The 24,429-nt window shown below is 35.7% G+C and overlaps 2 protein-coding genes and 2 long non-coding RNA genes across 6 annotated transcripts in view; 1 reads left to right on the top strand and 3 right to left on the bottom strand.

The window, feature by feature from the left end:
* Nucleotides 1-12,277, top strand: part of LOC109792037 (uncharacterized) — a 55,393-nt gene extending 43,116 nt beyond the window's left edge. For both annotated transcript variants that reach the window (XR_014428440.1, XR_014428444.1), the window contains exon 5: nt 11,504-12,277. The gene's annotated coding sequence lies outside the window, so the exon portion shown is untranslated. The remainder of the gene's footprint in view (nt 1-11,503) is intronic.
* LOC145950638 (uncharacterized) lies at nt 932-5,847 on the bottom strand. Its single transcript, XR_014428445.1, has 2 exons — nt 2,177-5,847; nt 932-1,295 (listed from the first exon to the last, which is right to left on the bottom strand). It is a non-coding gene; the product is annotated as an uncharacterized LOC145950638 (long non-coding RNA).
* LOC145950639 (uncharacterized) lies at nt 5,876-8,237 on the bottom strand. Its single transcript, XR_014428446.1, has 2 exons — nt 7,131-8,237; nt 5,876-6,239 (listed from the first exon to the last, which is right to left on the bottom strand). It is a non-coding gene; the product is annotated as an uncharacterized LOC145950639 (long non-coding RNA).
* Nucleotides 12,278-15,563: 3,286 nt separating the features above from the next.
* On the bottom strand, nt 15,564-23,369 carry LOC145950850 (uncharacterized). 2 transcript variants are annotated; one of them, XM_083062677.1, is made up of 4 exons: nt 22,757-23,369; nt 20,558-22,174; nt 16,362-16,463; nt 15,564-16,269 (listed from the first exon to the last, which is right to left on the bottom strand). In XM_083062677.1, the coding sequence occupies exons 2-4, from the start codon at nt 20,762-20,764 to the stop codon at nt 15,742-15,744; spliced, it is 837 nt and encodes a 278-aa protein (XP_082918803.1). In that variant the 5' UTR covers nt 20,765-22,174; nt 22,757-23,369; the 3' UTR covers nt 15,564-15,741. The 2 variants fall into 2 exon arrangements, with proteins under 2 accessions (XP_082918803.1, XP_082918804.1); XM_083062678.1 differs by having other exon boundaries at nt 20,558-21,227.
* Between the last annotated feature and the right edge of the window lie 1,060 nt (nt 23,370-24,429).

Genomic DNA, 24,429 nt, shown 5'->3' with positions numbered 1-24,429 from the left:
CTATTGTATCTTTTCTTTCAGAGACCCTTGAGGTCTCTTCTTATCAGGCTCGGGACAGTAAACAAGCGCTTCCTGGGAGGCAACCCAGAGTTCTGAACTGTGTTGTTATATGCTTTCCAGTCACTTGTGTTTTAGCCCTTAGTATGCTTGTGCTCTAATTATATGCTATACTCGTTTATGTGACTTGTTTTGTGATTGTGTATATTTTATGATATGTATGTTGTATTGTGTTATTGTGTTTGGTATTATGTGTTAAGTGTGTGAATCATGCTTGAGTGGATAGATTTAAGTTGAATATGTTGGGAGTATGAGGAGTGGAAAAGCCTAGGTGAAAGCTTTATAGAATTAATCACGCCGGGCACGACATAGACACGCCCAGCGCACCTAAAGCCATTTGGTCTCTGCCAACACCCACGCCGGGCTCAATTTCAAATTGCACCCGACTCAACCTTCATTATGGCTACTGGAACGACCAAGCCCGACGCATTTATTGGCGCACCGGGCGCATTAAAAGTTAGGTGCTCCAGGGGGTAGCTAAGCCTGGCGCGCACAGCGCATTTATCACTAGAAGGTTTGAACATTAATTATGTCAGGCGCCCATCTGCCATGTCGGGCACATTGAATGCTTACACGTTTGTAACCCTAACTATGCCCGGCGCTGAACGGCACCGCCCGACGTCATATCAGATAAGGCCGACCTTTGGTATTCTACTGATACCGCACCCGGCGCGATAATTTAGTGGGCCCGGCGTAAAGCTTCAGATGCCCCCTTAACTTCTCAACTTCCTCTCCCATGTTCCCCTTAACTTTTCAACTTCCCCCCAATCACACCCATTCCTTTGCCTTATTCACACACCCATACTCTCAACTCCCACTCCTCTCATGTGACACCCTCTACCCCAACATAATTTCAATAGATATAAACCATCTATATATAAATTCTTTCTTAGTCTAATATAAAATAATTATCTCAAGTATCATTGGGTAAAAGATGCACATTCATAATTTTCAACTGTAAGTATCAAATTGTCAAGAAATAATAAAATAAAGATTATAGATTAATCCCAGTAAAGGTGGCAGAGCCTCCTAGTTAGGAATTAACTTATAATCTTTTAGTAAAATTATAATATGACAAAAATACACACTTTCAACATAAATAACATAAAAATTACAAAAGAAAAATAATAATAATTTAACAATAAGTCTAGCTAATCCCAATGTCACATCCTATCAGAGCGAAACCCAAACAGAAGCCTAAGCTTCACCACCAACATCCTCAGCCTCATGCTAATTATCTGCATCATAATTTAAATATACACAAAAATGACAAGGGAGTGAGAAACTTCTCACTCAGTTGCAGATATAGAAATAAAAGTTAAATAGCACACACACGCAATATAATTCACATATATAATCAATCTCACATATATGCTTATGTATAATGATTTTCTTGACTTGACTCACTAATGTATGCATGTGGCGCCATACGGAAGTTCACATATCATCATTGGTGACCCGAAGGCACACCTATACAATTGTCGGTGACCCTAAGGTACACCTATCATTGGTGTTCATACACCTCGTTAGCATATCGTGGGTGACCCAAAGGTACACCTTGTTAGTCGTGGGTATGCGGCCTCAGCGGCACACCTGGAGTAATATGTGCATATGATGCATGTCATACATTCACAGACTCCACCTTTAGCATGTTACACATATCATATTCATATTTCATAATTAAGAATTATTTCAATAATCCAATTTAATAGTCCAATAGTCCAACAGTCCAAACAGTCCAACAGTCCAAACAGTTCAATAGTCCAATAGTCCAACAATCCAACAGTCCAGAGGTTGCTTAGGTATCATATTTTTCAATAATAATATATTAAGATCTTTTAAGTAAAGTAGGAAGCTTAAAAGGTAATATAAGATAATAAGGAGGCTCAGCCTTCCATTTAAATAATAGATTACAAATTTATAAATACTTAGGAGGCTTAGCCTTCCATTCAAATAACAGATTCTGATATGTAAATAAATAAGATATAAAACAAAACACATCAATAATACATATTCAAAGAAATAAACAACAGGCAAGGGATCGGGAGCCAATCCAACAAACAGACTATTTAACAATTATTTCTACACCCCCAAGCAAGGTTTCCCACTCCCCCTTTACCTGGATAAATAGGAATTTGGGCAGAATCTCCTCTCTTTCTCCTTAAACCGGAACCGGAACTAGAGCAGAACCTTCTCTATTCTCCTCCTCTTTTCACAACCTAGGCAGAACCTTCTCTCTTATTTTCTCTTTCTATCTCTCTAGAATTCCTTCTCTCTAAACTTTTCTTCTCTCTAGTTATGAATTTTCAAAATCCTTAGGTCCCTATTTATAGAAATTTTGAAGTTACTATGCACTATGCACTATTCATTAAAATAATATTATAAGTTACTATGCACTATTCACTATTCATTATTATATTCAAATTAATTATAATTTTGAAACTTCAAACGTCCGCAGCCCCTGAAAACGCAGCCTTTCACTATGCATACATAGTAAAACACTATTCATTAAAATAATAATATAATTACTATTCATCCAAATAATTTGAGTTTTGCGTAAGCGCTTACGTTTTTTCAAAATTACTATTCATATGAATAGTAAAATACTATTCATGAATACGTATACATAAATAGTAAAATACGTATACATAAATAGTAAAAATATGTATACATAAATAGTAAAATACGTATACGTAAATAGTAAAATACATAAATAAAATACTTATTCACATAATAAATACATAAAAAAAATATTTCTTTTCATTAAATAAAATTTGGGATGTTACAATTCTCCCCTCCTTTTAGAAATTTCGTCCCCGAAATTTTTGCAATGGTAAACTTTTTGCATTCTTACTTCTAATTCTTATGCAACATCACTACCTTGTTGATGTACAACTTTTATCAATTTCCTCAAAGGATTTGCTTAGGGAAAGATCTTGACGAATTTATCCACTTAAACACAAACAAAATCAATTTCTTAAGCGTCTTAGACAAATCTTCCACTAGGGTCTATCTATTCACCATCTTACTTCCAAAATGGAGCATCTAAGTGCTACAAGATTCTTAAAAACTTCTAGTATGCTAACCATAAATATACAATTGCTTTACTCCTCTCTTCATCTTAGGTCACAAAATATCTTCTTAAGATTTTGGTACATCTTAGTAGTTTCTGAATGGATACTAAAGATACTCTTATGACCTTCTTCTAGGATTGCTTTATTAAATTCTAGCACACTAGGAATGCACAACTTATCCTTAAATCTCAAAACTCCATCCACTCACTCTCCATACCTTGATTCAAGTTCTTTACTTCGCTTTCCATATTAGACCATCACGCTTCCCTTGCGCCACTCTGATACATTTTAGTAACTCCTAAATAAATGTTAAGAGTACTCTTATGTCCTTTCAAGTTTTATAACTAAACATCCAACTGTGTCCTTTCTAATCTCTTGCTTATTTGGGTCACTAATAAAGGATCTAACTCCTAGTTCCTCTAATCTCATCTATTAGTTACTTCCAACATAAATAATTCAATGCTACTATGGTAATCTTACACATCAAGCATAAGTTTCTAAATTCTGCAATCAAATTCAATCCTTAAATCATCAAAATAATAATTTGATTATCATTGTAATCCAGATATTTGCCACAACATCAACACCTAAGCATTAGATACACATATCAGATCACTAATTTTACTACTCTATCTACAACCAATTCAAACTCTTCTATGATCAATTCTAAAGATCAGGTACCTAAGCATAATGTACACTCGGTATCCATATCAGTTCTCAAGTTTCACCATTTCATCTTCACCCAAGTCATAATCATATCCATCACCTTAACCTATAGCCTTATAACTTGTTACCAAAATAAATCAACTAATTATGCTCCTATAATTTTCTTCAACAATCCATTCGCTATTCATACTTAATCTCACAATACTAGAAGTAACCTTATAATCCAAACTTAAATTTCTAATTTGAGCCAAAAAGATTCATCTCTCTAATCATAATGAAAGATAAAGATTTCCTCAAAACATCAATCACCACAATGGCTTTAGCCAAATAATAAGATCAAAATTTTACTCCTTAAGAAATTTCAACTATTTCTTTTATCTCGTATTCAACCCCTTTGGTCAAAAGATATTTAAGGTTCTTATGATCACTAAATACCTCAACCATAGAATCATATAGTTAGTGTCTCCAAATCTTAATATAAATGACAAAGTCGCTAACAAGGTTATGGGTAAGGTAATTTCTCTCATGAATTTTCAATTTCTTAGAAACATAAGCTACTATCTTTTCTTCTTGCCACAATATTCTTCCTAAACCTATTTTCAGAGACATATTTATATATCACAATAATCTTACTAAAATCTAGTAATATTAACACTAGTCAATCTTTCCTTAAGAGTTTGAAAACTACTTCCTCAATTGTTATCCCATACTAATGTAACTCCTTTCTAGTCAATTCAGTCAAAGGTAATAGTAAGTAATTCAAAGAAGTAAGCAACGAAATGATTTGGGTAGTTAAAAATATACACAGGTTCAAGAATTCCTGATATAGATTATCCTTACGGTTGATTCCAAGGGTAGGCAAGAAACAACCTAGTGAACTGAAACATCTTAATAACCAAAGAAACGAAGGCAAAAGCAATTTTTATAGTGAGAGCAGTTTAAACCATGAACAGCTGTTAAAAAAAATTACTCACTGAATTTTCATATAAACTATCAAACAAGACTCCTAATTGACTCAAGTATCTCTCATTTAAGCACAACTTAGGTAAATCTTCCTCCGCAAGAAATTTCATGGTCTAAAATACTCACCTCATACAATCCAAATTCATACTTAGACAATCTAGTTTAAATCTATTTTTATGCCTAACAACTCAAAATATCATGATAGCATATATCTACCTGACAAACCGAGTTGTATTCATCCAAGTGATTTCAAACCTATCTCAAACGAAAGTTAAGTGAATAAGCTACAACTCTTTATGAAGACATAAGATTTTCAAGAGATCATCTCTTTAGCTAAAGATTCAAATATCACCACTAATAAATTCAGTGCTTACTAAATTTCTAATCACCAAGGCAGTCATAACTTGAAGTTCTAGATTTTTGTTTCATCTTATCCTAGTTCTATTGAAAAGATAATATCTAAAGCCATATTCTTCATAAAGACCTCAAAATATAAATTTTGTCAATATAATACTCATACTATCATAACAAACTATAATGAAAATATTTTCGACACCAAATAGCAATAATGTATCAATATATCTAATGCCACAAAATACCTCAACTTTTTCCAAATTCACTACTAAATTTCTCATTCAAGTCTCTCCTTACTTTTCTCAATCAAAACAACTCACATGCTACCTAAACCATAAATAATTAACATACCAATAATAACACTTAAGGGAATTAACATCATTTCGATCTCTCACCAAAGAGACAACCACCTTTAGATTCAACCTGCTATAACTATAGATGTCAGAAACTTCACCAATCATAAACTCTTAGTACACTCAATATATCACCTCCCATCCAAGGTTCTAATAATTCGAGTTGGCTAACACTATCATGATTATCATTCCTCTGATTACAAACTAACTTAACAATCTCAAACTCAACAATATCAACACAAGACGAACATCATCATCATAGTACACAACAAACAAGACATAGTCAGAGTACACAACAGAGTCATGATAAGCACATAACACACACGGTTGATAAAATCGACTTGCTCTGATACCACTAAATGTGACACCCTCTACCCCAACATAATTTCAATAGATATAAACCATCTATATATAAATTCTTTCTTAGTCTAATATAAAATAATTATCTCAAGTATCATTGGGTAAAAGATGCACATTCATAATTTTCAACTGTAAGTATCAAATTGTCAAGAAATAATAAAATAAAGATTATAGATTAATCCCAGTAAAGGTGGCAGAGCCTCCTAGTTAGGAATTAACTTATAATCTTTTAGTAAAATTATAATATGACAAAAATACACACTTTCAACATAAATAACATAAAAATTACAAAAGAAAAATAATAATAATTTAACAATAAGTCTAGCTAATCCCAATGTCACATCCTATCAGAGCGAAACCCAAACAGAAGCCTAAGCTTCACCACCAACATCCTCAGCCTCATGCTAATTATCTGCATCATAATTTAAATATACACAAAAATGACAAGGGAGTGAGAAACTTCTCACTCAGTTGCAGATATAGAAATAAAAGTTAAATAGCACACACACACGCAATATAATTCACATATATAATCAATCTCACATATATGCTTATGTATAATGATTTTCTTGACTTGACTCACTAATGTATGCATGTGGCGCCATACGGAAGTTCACATATCATCATTGGTGACCCGAAGGCACACCTATACAATTGTCGGTGACCCTAAGGTACACCTATCATTGGTGTTCATACACCTCGTTAGCATATCGTGGGTGACCCAAAGGTACACCTTGTTAGTCGTGGGTATGCGGCCTCAGCGGCACACCTGGAGTAATATGTGCATATGATGCATGTCATACATTCACAGACTCCACCTTTAGCATGTTACACATATCATATTCATATTTCATAATTAAGAATTATTTCAATAATCCAATTTAATAGTCCAATAGTCCAATAGTCCAACAGTCCAAACAGTCCAACAGTCCAAACAGTTCAATAGTCCAATAGTCCAACAATCCAACAGTCCAGAGGTTGCTTAGGTATCATATTTTTCAATAATAATATATTAAGATCTTTTAAGTAAAGTAGGAAGCTTAAAAGGTAATATAAGATAATAAGGAGGCTCAGCCTTCCATTTAAATAATAGATTACAAATTTATAAATACTTAGGAGGCTTAGCCTTCCATTCAAATAACAGATTCTGATATGTAAATAAATAAGATATAAAACAAAACACATCAATAATACATATTCAAAGAAATAAACAACAGGCAAGGGATCGGGAGCCAATCCAACAAACAGACTATTTAACAATTATTTCTACACCCCCAAGCAAGGTTTCCCACTCCCCCTTTACCTGGATAAATAGGAATTTGGGCAGAATCTCCTCTCTTTCTCCTTAAACCGGAACCGGAACTAGAGCAGAACCTTCTCTATTCTCCTCCTCTTTTCACAACCTAGGCAGAACCTTCTCTCTTATTTTCTCTTTCTATCTCTCTAGAATTCCTTCTCTCTAAACTTTTCTTCTCTCTAGTTATGAATTTTCAAAATCCTTAGGTCCCTATTTATAGAAATTTTGAAGTTACTATGCACTATGCACTATTCATTAAAATAATATTATAAGTTACTATGCACTATTCACTATTCATTATTATATTCAAATTAATTATAATTTTGAAACTTCAAACGTCGACAGCCCCTGAAAACGCAGCCTTTCACTATGCATACATAGTAATACACTATTCATTAAAATAATAATATAATTACTATTCATCCAAATAATTTGAGTTTTGCGTAAGCGCTTACGTTTTTTCAAAATTACTATTCATATGAATAGTAAAATACTATTCATGAATACGTATACATAAATAGTAAAATACGTATACATAAATAGTAAAAATATGTATACATAAATAGTAAAATACGTATACGTAAATAGTAAAATACATAAATAAAATACTTATTCACATAATAAATACATAAAAAAAATATTTCTTTTCATTAAATAAAATTTGGGATGTTACATCTCACGCCTCACTCCCCCTCAACACACTCACCCTTTCCCTTCTCCTTCTCTCAACTCCCCAAAATCGTGTTCCCTCTCTTCTCTCAACCCCTCATCTTCCCTTCTCTCTTTTCCCTTTGAATCTCTTCTCCCCCCTCTCAGTCTCAACTTCTTTCAACTTCCTCACCCCCCACGCATCTTCTTCTCAAGGGCGCACATTCACTTTCTTTTTTCCCTCCAAGAACTCATCACTCAAGTAGGTACATACTTCGTGCTGTCTTTCCCTCTTTGCCCTACTGTTTTCGTTTTTCTTTGTTTTTTAGTTTTCAAGGGTTTCGTTAACTCACATTGGGGGTTTAGGGCTGAAATGTTTCACAAAGAGTAACCCCCTGGGTGCATTACCACCAGGTGCGACGAATCATGCCTGGCACAAACGGATTATAAGATTTTCTGGTTGAATTCAAGCCGGGCGCGATGAACTACACCCGACATACCTTTTGTTGAGAGAGTTTTTTAATCTGTGGTACGCTCGGCGCAATTCTTTTTTTTGCGCCCGGCGCGAGAGATTCTAGAAGCTTTTAATGTTGTTGTATGCCCGGCGCAATTCTATTTTACGCCCAGCGCGAACTACTCTAGAGAGTTTTCTACACTCTCTACGCCAGGCGCATGAATCATAAGCCCGGCGCAATTCACCTCTAAACCCTTGTTTTCATTGTTTTTAGTTTCTTTTTAGGTCCCAGTTTCAGTCTAAGGCTAGTTTCCTTTTGAGTAATTTGCACTGGTCATCATTGTATGTTTTATGCTCATGTTTGTCTGCCTGGGATTTCTGTTGTTAATTTTTGCAGATGGCCTCCTCAAGCAAACGACCCCGTGCAGGCAAATCGGGTCAGCCCCCGCGTAAGCCGAGTCGGCCTTATTCTGATCTCTTCCTGATTGAGAGGAATGAGAAGCATTTCGAGTCCATCAGTAGCCGAAAATTTATTTTAGAGAGGCGAGTTGAGTTGGAGCCAAATGAGGCTCCAGAGTTTCAGGCTGAGCTACGCAAGCGCCGGTGGGATAAGCTTGGTTCCTACCCACTCCCGGCCAACATCGCTGTGGTGAAGGAATTTACACCAATGCCATGAGACAGGAGGGCCTTACACCATTCACCAGCTATGTTAGAGGTGTGCATGTCCCCTATGATGCCCGAACGATCAATCAATTTCTGGAGACTGCAATGAGGGCTGATGAGGTGAATGAGTACGACAACTACTCCACCAACACGATGGATCCTGCAGATGTAGAGGCTGCCATATGCATGCCTGGACTGGGGTTCCACAGGAACTGATCTCAGCAGCCTCTACATGTGAAGTGCCAAGATCTTCTGCCAGTGGTTAGGATTTGGTCAGCATTGGTGCACACCAACATCCTCCCGTGCTCACACATCTCCGACTTGCATTGGACCCGGTCTATACTCATGTATTGTATTATGACCCAGAAGACCGTGGACCTGGGCGGCCTCATCTGCATGGAGATTTTTGGCTGTGCCAACTCTGCCCCTAGCTCCGCCCTTGGACATCCCTCACTCATCACACAATTATGCTAGCTTGCAGGCGTGGATGTCCACTCACCGCCTTTTGAGGGTCCTGGCAGGGCCATTGACAGCCGATATATTTCTGCTTATTACCAGGATCGCCCTCCACCGGCCGTTGCTGCTCCAGAGCCTATTCATGTCGCCGGACCACAAGAGGACATGCCCATGGATGATGCTGCTGCTCCAGGCCCTCCTCTTACTATTCATCAGCTTTTTGACGCTCTGGAGGGTCGCATGGACACATTCATCCAGCGACAGGAGGGCCGGCTAGATGCTTTTATGCAAAGGCAGGAGGGCTGGATGGATACTTTCATGCAACAGCAGGCATCTCTGCACCGTGGCCAGACCTTCCTTTTAGATGCCTTCAGGAGTTTCACGCTGCACTCTGCCCCTGACTACCAGTTCCCCTCCACCGCGGATTATCATGCCTACACTGGTTGGCCTGGGGACCAGACCCCTTTCTTTGGGGGGGTGGAGCTGCTACAGATGCTGCTGAGGATGGTGGAGCTACTACATATGCTGCTGAGGAGGACGGAGCACCAGCTGTTGAGGGTGATGGAGCAGACCCCGGACATGATGATGACCAGGCCCCTTAGAGGATGGATGCAGAAGGAGCTTGACTTAGCTATTTTTATGTTGTTTTTATTGTTGTTCTTGCCATTTATGTTCTGTCTTTTCATTTCAGTTGTTTAACTATTTGTGTTTCAGAACTCCGTTTCAGTTATTATATTTAGTCTGTTGGTGATTACTCTGGTTGGTTCAAAATTTTTTTTGTGAATATTCTGCTTTAGCACGGTTTTTAATATTGTTGATACTTGCTTTGCTTGTGGTTGATTCTGGATTGTGGTTTGCTTGATGTTTATGGTGCGTGTACCTTAGACATTTTCAAGTCACGTTAGATCTTTAGTTCATGACTAGTTGCATGCGGGTTACAATGTTGATCATAGAACTGAGCTGAGTTTGATAATTTGTGGATGCATAGCCGGGTGAGGTTTGAGCCTAAATACTTATGAGTGAACTACGCTTAAGTTGCATGATAGACTTTGCTTGAGTTTCCCTGGTGGTTTGCTTATGTTGTGTATTTATGTGATCAAGGTATTCATATTTTCCTTATTTTGTTAACCCTCTAAGCCAAAAAGCCATTTTCACTTTTCACTTGACTTATACTTTCCTAAGCCTAAACACCACACCTTCTACTTGTCCCAAACCCTGAAAAATTAACCATAACCTTTGCTTTGGTTGAGAGATAAAATTGATGACATCAAATAAGTTTGGGGGAGTTAAAGAATGGGAATTTTTGGGAACAAGAAAGTATGTGGTCAGCCATTACAAAAAAAAAAAAAGAGAAGAGAAAAACAAAACAAAACAAAAACAAAAATATTAAGATGCAAAAGTGTAAATATGCATCTCATAAAGGCTAATGGCTTGGATCCGGTAAAGGGCATGTGCTAAATTGTTGTATTGGGGTATGGAGAGGGATATCATTGTAAAAAAATTCCAATTGCTCTCTTAAGCCATAGCACCTTCAATTCTTGAAAACCCATAAGACTGCTACTGCTTGACTCTGCTTGACCCAGATTGCCCTAATAAAGACCTTGTGATAAGTGCTTGCATTTGTTTTACCACTGGTTTCATTTGGAAACGAAGAGCAAAGTTGAATCATGTGGCGTGAGTAGTAGACTAGAGAGAAACACTCACCCTAATACACTAGTGTGCATTGAGAGAAACACTTTCCTAGTGAGAATGTATACACAGATAGTCATTATTCTTCTCAGCTCTTTGATCTCTTTTGAAACCTTTGTTTGCACCTTGTCATGTTTCATTGCAATAATTGTGACTGAAAATTCATTTAAGGTTCATGCTTGCGAAAAGAAAATACAAGTGAACCAGGATGTAGAACTTGACACACTTGCATTGTTTGTTATCTGCTAGATTAATTACTTGTTGCTTGAGGGCAAGCAAGGTTCTAAGTTTGGGGGAGTTATTAAGTCTCAATTATACCTCTTTCTGAATGAGATTTATTGAACAATTCTACTCATTCTTTGCACCATTGCAAGATAATTGTTCCCTTTTTGATTCATCTTTTGTGTAGATATAGCTAACCCATATTTAGCTAATAATACCTTAATACACCTCATTTTTTTGTGTGTAGGTATTGAGCTAGAGATTTGAGGATTGAAGATCTTTGGGATTGGAAACTTAAGGAGCTTAGGAGCATAGCAGAGTGGTTGCGCCGGGTGCAAGATGACCCCGCGCCGGGCTTGAGAAGAACAGATTATTACACCTCTGGAAGTCACACATGCGCCGGGCGCGAGACTAACCCTCGCCGGGCATGATCGAGGTAGAGAGTACCTCAAAACTCTCTGGAATGTATTGCGCCGGTCTTAATAGAGAATTGCGCCGGGCTTGCTCTAAGGCAGAGAATACTTGAAAGCCTCTAGAAGACACTGCGCCAGGCGTAAAAGGAAATTGCGCCAGGCTTATACTGAGGCAGAGAGTGCTCAGAAGACTCTACGCCGGGCGCGAAGACTTAGGTGGCTGGCGGGAAACCCTAATCTGATCTCCTAGGCTCGTATTTGAAGCCATTTTCGAGGGTTTCTCCCTCATTCACAGATTGGACGAGTTTTAGGAGCTGTGGAAGGGATTCCCAGAGCTTGGAGTTGTTCGTGTGTAGGTCTTTCCTTCGGTTTCTTCATTTCTCCCTTCATCTCTATTTTGTTTTGCCTTCATTTTGAATGGTTCTACCTATTTTTTGTGGGGTTAGATGTAACCAACGAATTCTAGTGTAATCCTCACGTTTTCAATGATATATATATATATATGTTGTTCATTCATTGTTGTGTTGTTTCTATTCTTAATGCTTGTCTTGGATTGATTCTCCTTGCATGATATAGGTTCCATGGGTATTGGAAAATAACCTTTGAAACTAGCTCTGAAACAAATGCCTAGTGGGAAATGTATCTAGGAATGGAGCTTGGCCCATTAGTAGTCATAAACCCTAGCTCATAATGCAGGTGTAGATATTGGGTACTCAAGGAATTGATATTCAATATCCACACCTAGGCTCTTGTTCTAAGGGATTAGGTTTGAGTAAACTATTGGGTTGACTAAGCAATGAATTTAACAAGAGAATATGGATTCATTAGTTTAACGTTTGGTGAAATCTGACCCCACAATCTTACAAAACCATAATACCATTTCTAACCTGTTCCACTCTCAAACAAATATTTTTATAGCTTTCATTCCAGTAGTCATGATCTTTAATTCACATTCACGTGACAAACTACAAATTGGAATCATTCTTTAGTCACGAATAGTCAATAAATGCTTATGTTACCTTCTAATCCCTGTGGATACGATATTTTACTACTTGAAGGGCCGGTATACTTGCCGTGTTTGAGACCGTTAATAGAATTTAACTGAATTATAGATTTAAACAAAAGTGCTTTAACGAAAATCTCAACATCTTTCCATTTCCTTTCTTTTGGATATCATGAAGATTCCATAGGTTTGTTGTTGCATTATTTATTTAGCTAACAAGTTTTCCATTTTTGGCAGAACTTCTTCCACCCATTGGATTGTAGTCAGTTTTGAGTTTTGACTGTTAATAGAAGAATAAGTCAGTTAGTTAATTCTGCTAAAGAATTAGAGTTTATTCATTTTGTTAAAGAGATCAATTTCAGTTAGTATATGATAGTTGTCAAGGGAATAGTTAGAGGAATAATAGAAACTTTTGTATTGAGAGAGTAATAGTAGTTGTGGTATTTGTTGTTGATGTTGTTGATGTTACAATGAAGTTCCAATTTGCCTATTTATAGGCATAGTGCTCCATCTCTAGGTGATGGTGAAAATATCTAGAATTTTCTATACTATTTAAGTCTCTACACTCTTTTAGTTTTTTCTAGAGACTTATACATCTTATTTTTATGTTTCTAGATTTTTCTTCTTCTTTCTTATACAAATTATCTTATGTTTCTAGAATACTCTTTTCTTTTCTAGAATTTGCATCATAATTTAACACTCCTCCTTGATGCAAATTTTGGTAATTCCAAGCATAGTTCGTAGTTGTTCAAACTTTGCTCTTGGTAGTGCCTTTGTAAATATGTCTGCAACTTGATCTTCTGTTGAGCAGTATTCAAGTTGAATTTGTTTTGTTGTCTCTGCTTCTCTGATGAAGTGATATTTGATGGCTATGTGTTTCGTTCTTTGATGATAAACTGGATTCTTTGCCATTGCTATTGCTGATTTGTTGTCACAGTATATAATTGTCGATCCACCTTGTTGTTCACTCATTTCTTCAAGTATTCTCCGTAGCCATATTGTTTGACTTGTAGTTTCAGCAGCTGCTATATACTCTGCTTCTGCTGTTGATTGTGCAACTGTTGCTTGCTTCTTTGAAGCCCAAGAGAAAATTTCAGATCCTAGTGAGAAGGCATATCCTGATGTACTCTTCATGTCATCTATTGATCCTGCCCAATCACTGTTGGTATAGCCAATCATCCTTGATTTGGTCATAGTTTTATACCATATACTGTTGAGATTTCCGTTGAAGTACTTTTATTTATAATTATAGATTAGGTTACTTCCCTCAACGGACTCAATCACGGCAAGTGTACCGGCCGTACAAGTAGTAAAAATATCGTATCCACAGGGATTAGAAGGTAACTAAGCATTCATTGGCTACTTGTGACTTGAGAACAATCCTAATAAATATGAATGTGAATTTAAGAACAAAACTACTGGAATTGTTAAAACACAAATAAATGAATGTGATTGCTACATCCACTATCCAAGTACCAGCTTCCATCTCCATTGTCACAAGATTCTTGGTTAGCATAGAACAGACGTTGCTCTTGATTATGCTCTTCGATAAAATTTGCTTGATGTTTATTTTTGTTACGACAGTACTTCTCCACGTGACTGGGTTTATTGCAATAGTGACATATTGGCTTACTACGATGCCAACAATCTTTTTCTGCATGTCCCGGCTTATTGGAAATACCACATGAAGAGTATTTATCTTTTTTGTTTCCAGAGAAGTTTCTAGAATCTTTGTTTCTAGAATATTCTCCAGTATTTTTTTTTCCTCCATCTTCTTTATTTTTAGACTGTAATTTAAGCTTTGATTGAAATGTATTTTCAACTGAATTTGTATCGGCACGGCTATTTAATCTTGCTTCATGCGCTCCGAGGAGACCAATTAATTTATTCCACTACAAAAAAAAGGATTTTAGCGACCACCAAAATCGGTCGCTAAATTGGTCAAATCGGTCGCTATTTACTTTAGCGACCGAATTAGCGACCGATTTGAAGTAGTTGCAAAAACCCTGGTCGCAAAGTTGTTTAGCGACGGAAATACTGGTGGTCGCTGATTAGCGACCGAAAATTTCGGTCGCTAATTGGTCACTATGATTATGGTCGCCATAGTATATGGGGACCAAATTAGCGACCGAAAAAAAGTCGCTAAATCGGTCGCTAATTGTGTTATTTATTTTTAAATTTTTAAAAAATGATTTTCCTTTCCGTCGCTAATTCGGTCGCTAACATCTTTTAAAATAAAAAATTATTTTTGATTTCGGTCGCTAATTGTGTTATTTATTTTTGAATTTTTGAAAAATGATTTTCCTTTCCGTCGCTAATTCGGTCGCTAACATTTTTTAAAATAAAAAATTATTTTTGATTTCGGTCGCTAAATCGGTCGCAAAATTTATTTTAATTAAAAACGACTTTAATCTCGGTCGCTAAAGTGGTTGCTAAGTGTGTTTTTTTATTTATTTTTTTTAAAATAATTTCTCATTCGGTCGCTAAGTCGGTCGCTAAATTTTATTATTTAAAAAATTAATTTTTATTGCGGTCGCTAAATCGGTCGCTAAATTTTATTATAGTAAAAAATTAATTTTCATTTCGGTCGCTAAATCGGTCGCTAAACATAATTTTATTTTTGAGAAAAAAAAAACTAATTTTTTTCGGTCGCTAAATTCAGTCGCTAGGCTTACTTTATTTTTAGACATGATCGCTAATTTTATACCTTAAACACTATATATTTTATTTTCATTTTCATTTTGAACCTGTTTAACAATGAAACAATAACATTAAAATTGATAATGCAAATATAGTCATAATATCATAATAAAAGTAATTAAAATATATAATATATGATACAATCTACAAAACCACAACTAATACAAAGAATAAAAAAAATAACATTTAACTAATAACTAATAGTAAAAATGAAATAAAATTTTCTAAACCACAATTAATATAAAACATCCAAAATAAGTCATCAAATACACAACTAACTAAAAGCATCCAAAAGGAGTATATAACATTTAACTAATAATAAAAACTAAAACAAGTATATGATATCATAAAAGAGAAATACACATACAATCAACAATCTTTTGGTGTGTCATCAACATGATCATGCTGCTCGTCCTCAACATGGTGTCTGGGGTCATCCATAGTGGTAGTTGGTAAACTAGGCCCTGGCATAAGAGAGTTAATCTGAAAGTGTCGTAAGATTAACTGCATCTGCTGATCTTGTTGATGCATACGCTCACTTTGCTGTCTCATGTGCTCATTTTGCAACTCATGATTTTTCATTAATTGTTCCATCTCTTGCTCAAGCATCCTCTCCTTATCTTCCTTTGCTAGAAGCTCAGCATTCAATTTGTCAATTGTTTGACGCATTTCCTCTATTGCCTCTACCATTGGAGGTTGACTTAAAGTAGATTGAGCATGTGTTGACCGACTAAACTTTTTGCTCAAAGTACCAAGTCCATAGACATGTCCTTTATTATTCTCACCTACAACACCTAAATATATTTCATTTTCATTGATAGAGGCAAGAGACTCTTGTGTAGATGTTCCTTCCCCAGTACACTGCAAGACCTCTTCTCGACGTTTTTGATATCTTTCCTGCAAAATAAATTAAAACATCATATTTTTACAATTAATATATAAAGATAAACTTCAAAATATATTTAGAAAAGTTGAAAGGTAAAACTTACAGCAAGGTCCCGGGTCTTGTCATTAACCCAATCTCCAGTCTTCAACTTTTTTGTTTTCTCCACTATCTCCCATGCAGTTGGTGGTCGTTGAAATTCCTTAGACTACATATTTAAATATGTTTTACAAATCATCTTTTAGAGTAAAAATAAAATTTTATACATCATGTATAATGGATCTACAAGAACATCATATATATTTCTCTATAAAGTATATAAAGTATTTCGTTAAAATATTTTGTTATAAAGTATTTCGTTAAAATATTGAACCTCAAATTTTATAGCATAGTGCAATGAATCTAGTCCTTTTTTTTACCTGATTGAAGCAAAATGCTTGCATATAGCATTTTTAAAGATGTCTCTTTGCCTTTAAATTTTTAAAGTCTACAATTTTATTTTTTCTATTGCTTATGGCTGTTGCAAGGGAGTTTTTGTCTCTGATATGTAGAGAGAAATAATTAGATATGATATTATTAAATCTCAATTAAAGAAGGTTTTATAGCATACATGATTGGTGAAATCTCTTATAGCATACATGTTTAGTAAAGCTTTAAACCTGGCCATCCAAGTGTCCTACTAGAAACATTGCACAAATTATGCTACAAAATGTGATAATGACATTGGAAATCCCATTTCAGGATAACAATCCCAACTACGTAACATAATTTTTTTATGTTACATGTTTGAGTTAATAATTTATTAGTCATTAAAAACTCTTTTTTAGTAATTTTCCTTTCAATTTTTTTAAAATATTTATTATCTTTAGATATCAGAACTTCTTTAATACGACTAATTAGGTGTTGAATACTTATCTAATTATGAATAGTGGAATACAACTTCGAAGTAATTATAATATATTATAACTAGTGAGAACCCATTTTAGTCTCTATAGTTGGAAGCAATCGTTCAAACTTGTTCAAAATGTTAAATCCGTCTGTTAAGATTGCTAATAGTGTTGATAAGGCATGTTACATACCACACAAGTGCCATGTGTCTCTTTCAAAAGAGAAGAGTATGCAGAAGTAAACAAAGGGAAGCAAAGAAAAGAAAAGTCCTCAGAATTCCTTTTTTTTCGGTGTGTCGAGTAACAGAACAAAAAATGACTGGAAACTACATTTGCGAGTGCAAAGAAGGTCCCTAAGATTCAAGACATCTTTGACTGCTAAGATTCAGTTAATGCTACTTCTTTTTTTATATAATAATGATAATGAAATTAGAACCTACAATTTAATATATACTACTCATTTCTTCTATTATTAGACCAACTCTAATGAGTAATTAATACTAACAATATTAATTATACATAAAAAAAGTTATAACTAAATTTTGTCCTAGTCAAATTTTGTACACTAAACACTATCAACTTTATATACATTTATACAGTGATATCTGTAAGTGCCAAGTAAACACCCAATTTTTCACGTAAACTTCTTTTGTTAAATATCAGTCATAATCTGTTTCTTACAAAGATCAGAAAGATTAAAATAAGCCATTGCATATTTTACCATAATCTAACTAGTAGGCTGATCCAATAGTTCTTTTCATAATCAATTTAGAACATAAGAAAATGGCACAATGACTTGAAGAGTAAAATTGCAATTAAACAAAAACTTAACATAGTATGATGAAATTTTTTAAAAGGAATAAAAATGCAAGCCTTTCATTCATCACTGCCAGCCCCGGACTATACAGTTAGTATAAACTTTATGCAATGATTCATCGCATTAACATGTTAATTCAAACCGCAGCCACCAATGTTTTCTTTCCATGTTTATGTTGTTAGCAGTTCAACTATATATATATATATATATATATATATATATATATATATATATATATATATATATATATATATATATATATATATATATATATATATATATTTATCTTTCTGCTGTAACTTTAGTAATTAGTAATTACAACATGACTCCGATCAAGCACAAAGAAGTAAAAACCAATCATTTAACTTCAAAATTAAAATCCAATCCATGAATTAACAAGTTTATACACAGAATTCATAAACGCTCTAAGAAATTTTACAGTCATTTTTCACATCCTCACAGAGGACATATATTAATAAAAACCTAAACAAATGTTAATATTCTAGAATTGAATAAACAGAACAGATAAACAAGACCCTAATGGTTCCTCCCAGAATAGCTTTGATTCAGTCACCGCAACTAGATAACAAAATGTGATAACCTGACCATCCAAGTGTCCTACTACCAAGTGTTGGCTTCTCAATATATTAACCACAACTTCTAACACGTCAGAGTATTGTGTTTCTCCCAACTTAATGCAATAAAACTATCCTTCCACATAAAAAAATTTCTAAGGAGTAAGGACTACCCTTCTTTCAATCACCAAAACTCTTGAACTAAGCTAAAATATTCTATTTAACATTCAGCTTCTTCCAGAAAAAGCAAGAGGTATCAAATTCATCAAGAAATAGCCCTATTTATACTAAACTCTTCTACCCATGAATTTCTTAACCCAAGGCATTTCTCAATTTTTCTTCAAATAATCCCACATGTTAAGAAAATTAAAAACTAACCCTCTATTGGCTTTCTATCAATCTCCTATACTTTTTGAATATATTTTTCAGAACAAGAAGGCGGAATCAGCTCACAAATCATTTGAACACCATTTTTATTCAACAATTTCTAACACAGCCAAAAGCCACACAAGCACAAGAATTACATTAAAAGGGCCTATAATCTCCTTCTTCATCTTTTTTTCTAATTTATTTTGTTGTTATACTGAGATGGTGATTGGGAGAGATTAAATCTCTTAATTTCAACTATTTTGTTCAGAAAAGAAATTGTTCACAAAAAAAAATATGTTTGAAACAATAGGTTAAATTTATAAACAGATTTCTTTTCCTAAAATATAAGTTATTCTTGTGAAGTTGAAAATTTGAAGCTTATAAATATTTTTCAGCGGTGTTTTTTTTGCCTTCTTTTAAACTGATTTACTAAATAACTTTTTCTACCACATATAAAGAAAATTAAACATTTTAAAATCTCTTTTCTATCAACGTATCTAAACAAAATTTTATTTAATTATATCAACTATAAAATAATATAATTTTCATATAATAAATAATTGAAATAATATAATTTTCACAATTAAAAAAATGCTGCAAACAATAAAACAACTTGTCTTTTATTAACGCAGCCCGGAATCCCAAATTGATAAATGATTTATGGACCAAAAACTGTTGCCAACTGCAGCATTAAAAGGAGCAGCCACACTTAAAGTAAGATCAGGATGCAAGAACAGATTGAATGGGGGAGTTCCTATCTTGCCCCTTGAAGACAACAATGATTTAGACTTTGACTTTGAAAAAGTCAGATCCATTCTTGCACAGGGTGCTGAGTTATATGTAGAAACACCAGAAGGTACAGTTATGATGCAGCCCTGTTATGCAGTGGCATAATTCTTAACTACTATGCAGTATGCATCATGTGATTTTCTAATTTGTGCATTACTTCAATTATGTCTGAACAGGAAAGTACATGCCTAGATCAGTGTCTGTAATCCTAGATAGTGAAGCCAAGGTCAGGATCATGGTTAGTTTTTACTTTTTATGTCTATCTACTTTTATTTGGCTCAATAGGATTATGAACCGAAAACATATCCAGAAAAATCGCCAAATCTACTTTCCATGGCATGACTCGGTTAATAATAATAGTATGATACACTTTCTATCAAAACAGAATTTAGACACAGTAAAATCTAATTACTTCTTCAAGTTAACTAAGTGTTATCATTTCAACTATTGAAACTTACGGAGTGGGAATCTTACATTTTGAATTTTATGTCCAGAATATGAGTTTATGATTAACTTGGACATTATGATTAATTCTAACATTACTGATGTAGCTATACTTTTGTCTCTCTGACTCTTGGTGCAATGATCCCTACTCTAAAACTACAGGTTGTACTTATGATGAGGAAGCATAATCTATTCAAAAGCAAGAAGGAGGGTATGTGTATTTTTTAATTTTCCCACCATGTTCTATTCTTTTGTTTTACTTCAATTAAGTTTTATTAATAATTTTGTAGTTTATTCACTGTCATTTCAATTTCAATAGCAGTTTATTGTTCCTCACCCACAGATTAAAACTATGCAGCTTGATTTTTAATTATAGTATCAGAGTCATATAATATTGAGATTAAAGTTGAAATAAAAATACCAATTTCTCATAATGAGCTGCTGTGGATATAGAGCCACCACAATATGCTGAAGCCCCCTTATCAACAGCTCGATTTGCCTTGGCAGTGGAACTCTTATTTTTGAAACTCTCAGAGCTCCAATGTTGTAACAGCCCAAGAACCCGCATGTAGATATTGTCCGCTTTGGCCGCAGCCCTCACGGATTTGTTTCTGGCAATGGCACGCATGCCACCCCAAAACGCGTCTACACAAGGAAGGTGTCCACACCCATATATATGGCATGCTTCGTTCTCCTTCCTAACCGATGTGGGACTATATCCACCCCCCCTCAAGGGAGTCCAGCGCCCTCGCTGGCACACCGGCCCGGGAACCGGCTCTGATACCACTAAATGTGACACCCTTACTACCCCAACACATATATCGAAATATAATAAATAAAAAAAATTAAGGAAAATAAACTTTTTAAGTTGGTAAAAGGGTTCACATAATACTTAATAACTGTTCTGACTGAAAAATAAAACTTGAAAGATAAAATTCAAGAGTTTACACATTTTTCAAAGAAAATAACATTTATTACAATACCAAATATTCTATCCTAGAGATCCTCTTGCCCCGATGTCACACTATCAGAGCATTTCCCAAATTAACGGATGGCATTCTATATACCACTTGCAGTTGGATCCTCTCCACCTAAAATATCAACAATTTATACGGTGAGAAAAGAAAAATTATCTATATGCAAAATACATTCAATCATATCACAGTATAATTTCATCATAACTCATTATATAGTGTATATATATATATATATATCAATTACTCATCATATTCACATACAACATTCGTGCCAATCCAACAATTAACACTATGCCAAGGCCTCGCCACATCTGACACAAGTGATACAGGTTAATTGCCTCACTCAACCCACACCAGACCAGGGGTCACGCCCTCCCTGTAGCATCACTTACCCAGGGGTCGTGCCGTCCCTCGCCATTTTGGTGTGAGGAAACACAATCACATTACAATCAATACAATCTCTTGCAATTAACCCTATGCCAGGGCTGCCATAAGCGACATAAGTGGTGGTGTTAACTGTCCTACTCATCCCACATCATACTAGGGTCACGCCTTCCCTATAGCACCACTTACCCAGGGGTCGTGCCATCCTAGTCATCAATGTGAGACATCACAATCATAATCATACAATATCTCAACTCATAATTCAAATTCACATCAATATCATCCATCAAATAACGTAACAATAACTAATATAATAATCAATAGAATAATTAGTATAAACTATAAACAGCGTATCAGGGGTTATACTACTCCTACCATGCTAATCCTTATTTCATATGAAAGATAAGAAAATTTCCTATAACTCTCATGAAGACATCAAGTCCTAATTCCATCATCTACTTTGTGAAAAATGATAAAAACCGCAACAGCTATAGATAAAGCTGACAGCTTGACCCCTCTTCACTAAAACATCCATATCTGGAGTTCTAGACCTCCTTTTTGGGTGATTCCAACGCCATTGGAAAGCTAAAATCCAAGGCTACAACTTTCATTAAGACCTCAAAATCAAAATATTCACGCTCAGCTCCCAGACTTGCACTCAGCGCGCCCAGCGCATTCTGCAACCAGCAACCCATGAAAACCTTGAAAATTCCTTCCAATCATGAATTCAATCCAAATTACACGAATTTGAACCATTAAAAAAAACATAAACAATATCAAAAAACATCATTTTAAGCAATAAAATTAAGTTTTAACCATTAATCCATGGAAATCATGAAGAAATCATGAAAACCCTAACCAAAACCTTTTCCCCTCAATCCAACCTCAATCATACATAGAACATGGAATCAATGTGATAATTCAAACTCATACATACCAGATTAAGTCTTATAAGTACTACCCTTACAATATAGTGAAAAACTAGGAATACATATATATATAGATAATAATAAAGAAAATATAAATTAACTCCAGTAAAGGTGGCAGTGCCTCCTAGTTAGGAATCCATTTATATTTTCCAAATCATAAAAATATAACAAAGATGTAAATTTTAGTCTTTTATCAAGAACATTTAAATTACAAAATAATAGGAGGCTCAGCCTTCCATTCAGATAAATTAAACGTGATCTTAAGAAATTATTCCTCTACCCAATTCCCTCATGTACTCTACATATAAATAATTCCCTTTTCCCCCGTACCTGGATGAATAGGAACTTGGGCAGAACCTCCTCCTTTTTTTCTTAAATCGGGACCGGAATTAGAGCAGAACCTCCTCTCTTATTCTCTCTTTTTATTTCTCTAGAATTTCTTCTCTCTAAAATTATGAATTTTCAAAAACCTTAAGCTCCTATTTATAGAATTTTTGAAGTTACTATGCATAGGTTACTATTCATTAAAATAATATTATAAGTTACTATGCACTATTCATTAAAATATTCAAATTCATTTATAAATGGAAACTTGCTTCCCTCGTGAGCTCCCTTCAGCAGCCATTTACTATGCAATTGCATAGTAAAATACGTATATATGAATAGTAAAATACGTATATGTAAATAGTACAATACGTATACGTGAATAGTAAAATTCGTATAAAAATATGATAAACTTTCTAATAATTCCAATACATAAAAATAAAATTTTTTGGAATGTTACACGCATGCCACCCCAAAACGCGTCTACACAAGGAAGGTGTCCACACCCATATATATGGCATGCTTCGTTCTCCTTCCTAACCGATGTGGGACTATATCCACCCCCCCTCAAGGGAGTCCAGCGCCCTCGCTGGCACACCGGCCCGGGTCCCGGCTCTGATACCAAAAGTAACAGCCCAGCAACCCGCATGTAGATATTGTCCGCTTTGGCCCACGGCCTCACGGATTTGTTCTTGGCAATGGCACGCATGCCACCCCAAAACGCGTCTACACAAGGAAGGTGTCCACACCCATATATATGGCATGCTTCGTTCTCCTTCCTAACCATATAGTCCCACATCGGTTAGGAAGGAGAACGAAGCATGCCATATATATGGGTGTGGACACCTTCCTTGTGTAGACGCGTTTAGGGATGCCATGAGGGCATTGCCTAGAACAAAACCCTGAGGCCTGAGGGCAAAGGGGACAATATCTGGCCATGTGGGGTCACTGCGCTACTCTGATGGGGTTGGCAGGACTTGCCTTGGTAGACGCGTTTTGGGGTGGCATGCGTGCCATTACCAAGAACAAATTCGTGAGGCCGTGGGCCAAAGCGGACAATATCTACATGCGGGTTGCTTGGGCTGTTACATTGGTATCAAAGCCGGGACCCGGGCCGGTGTGCCAGCGAGGGCGCTGGACTCCCTTGAGGGGGGGTGGATATAGTCCCACATCGGTTAGGAAGGAGAACGAAGCATGCCATATATATGGGTGTGGACACCTTCCTTGTGTAGACGCGTTTAGGGATGCCATGAGGGCATTGCCTAGAACAAAACCCTGAGGCCTGAGGGCAAAGGGGACAATATCTGGCCATGTGGGGTCGCTGCGCTACTCTGATGGGGTTGGCAGGACTTGCCTTGGTAGACGCGTTTTGGGGTGGCATGTGTTCCATTGCCAAGAACAAATCCGTGAGGCCGTGGGTCAAAGCGGACAATATTTACATCCGGGTTGCTTGGGCTGTAACAGCCCAAGCAACCCGGATGTAAATATTGTCCGCTTTGACCCACGGCCTCACGGATTTGTTCTTGGCAATGGCACGCATGCCACCCCAAAACGCGTCTACACAAGGAAGGTGTCCACACCCATATATATGGCATGCTTCGTTCTCCTTCCTAACCGATGTGGGACTATATCCACCCCCCCTCAAGGGAGTCCAGCGCCCTCGCTGGCACACCGGCCCG

This window comes from Cajanus cajan, chromosome 8 (genome assembly GCF_000230855.2).
Source record: "Cajanus cajan strain Asha chromosome 8, NIPB_CcT2T_4, whole genome shotgun sequence".
Taxonomy (NCBI): Eukaryota; Viridiplantae; Streptophyta; class Magnoliopsida; order Fabales; family Fabaceae; genus Cajanus; species Cajanus cajan.
This window is presented reverse-complemented; position numbering and strand designations above follow the sequence as displayed.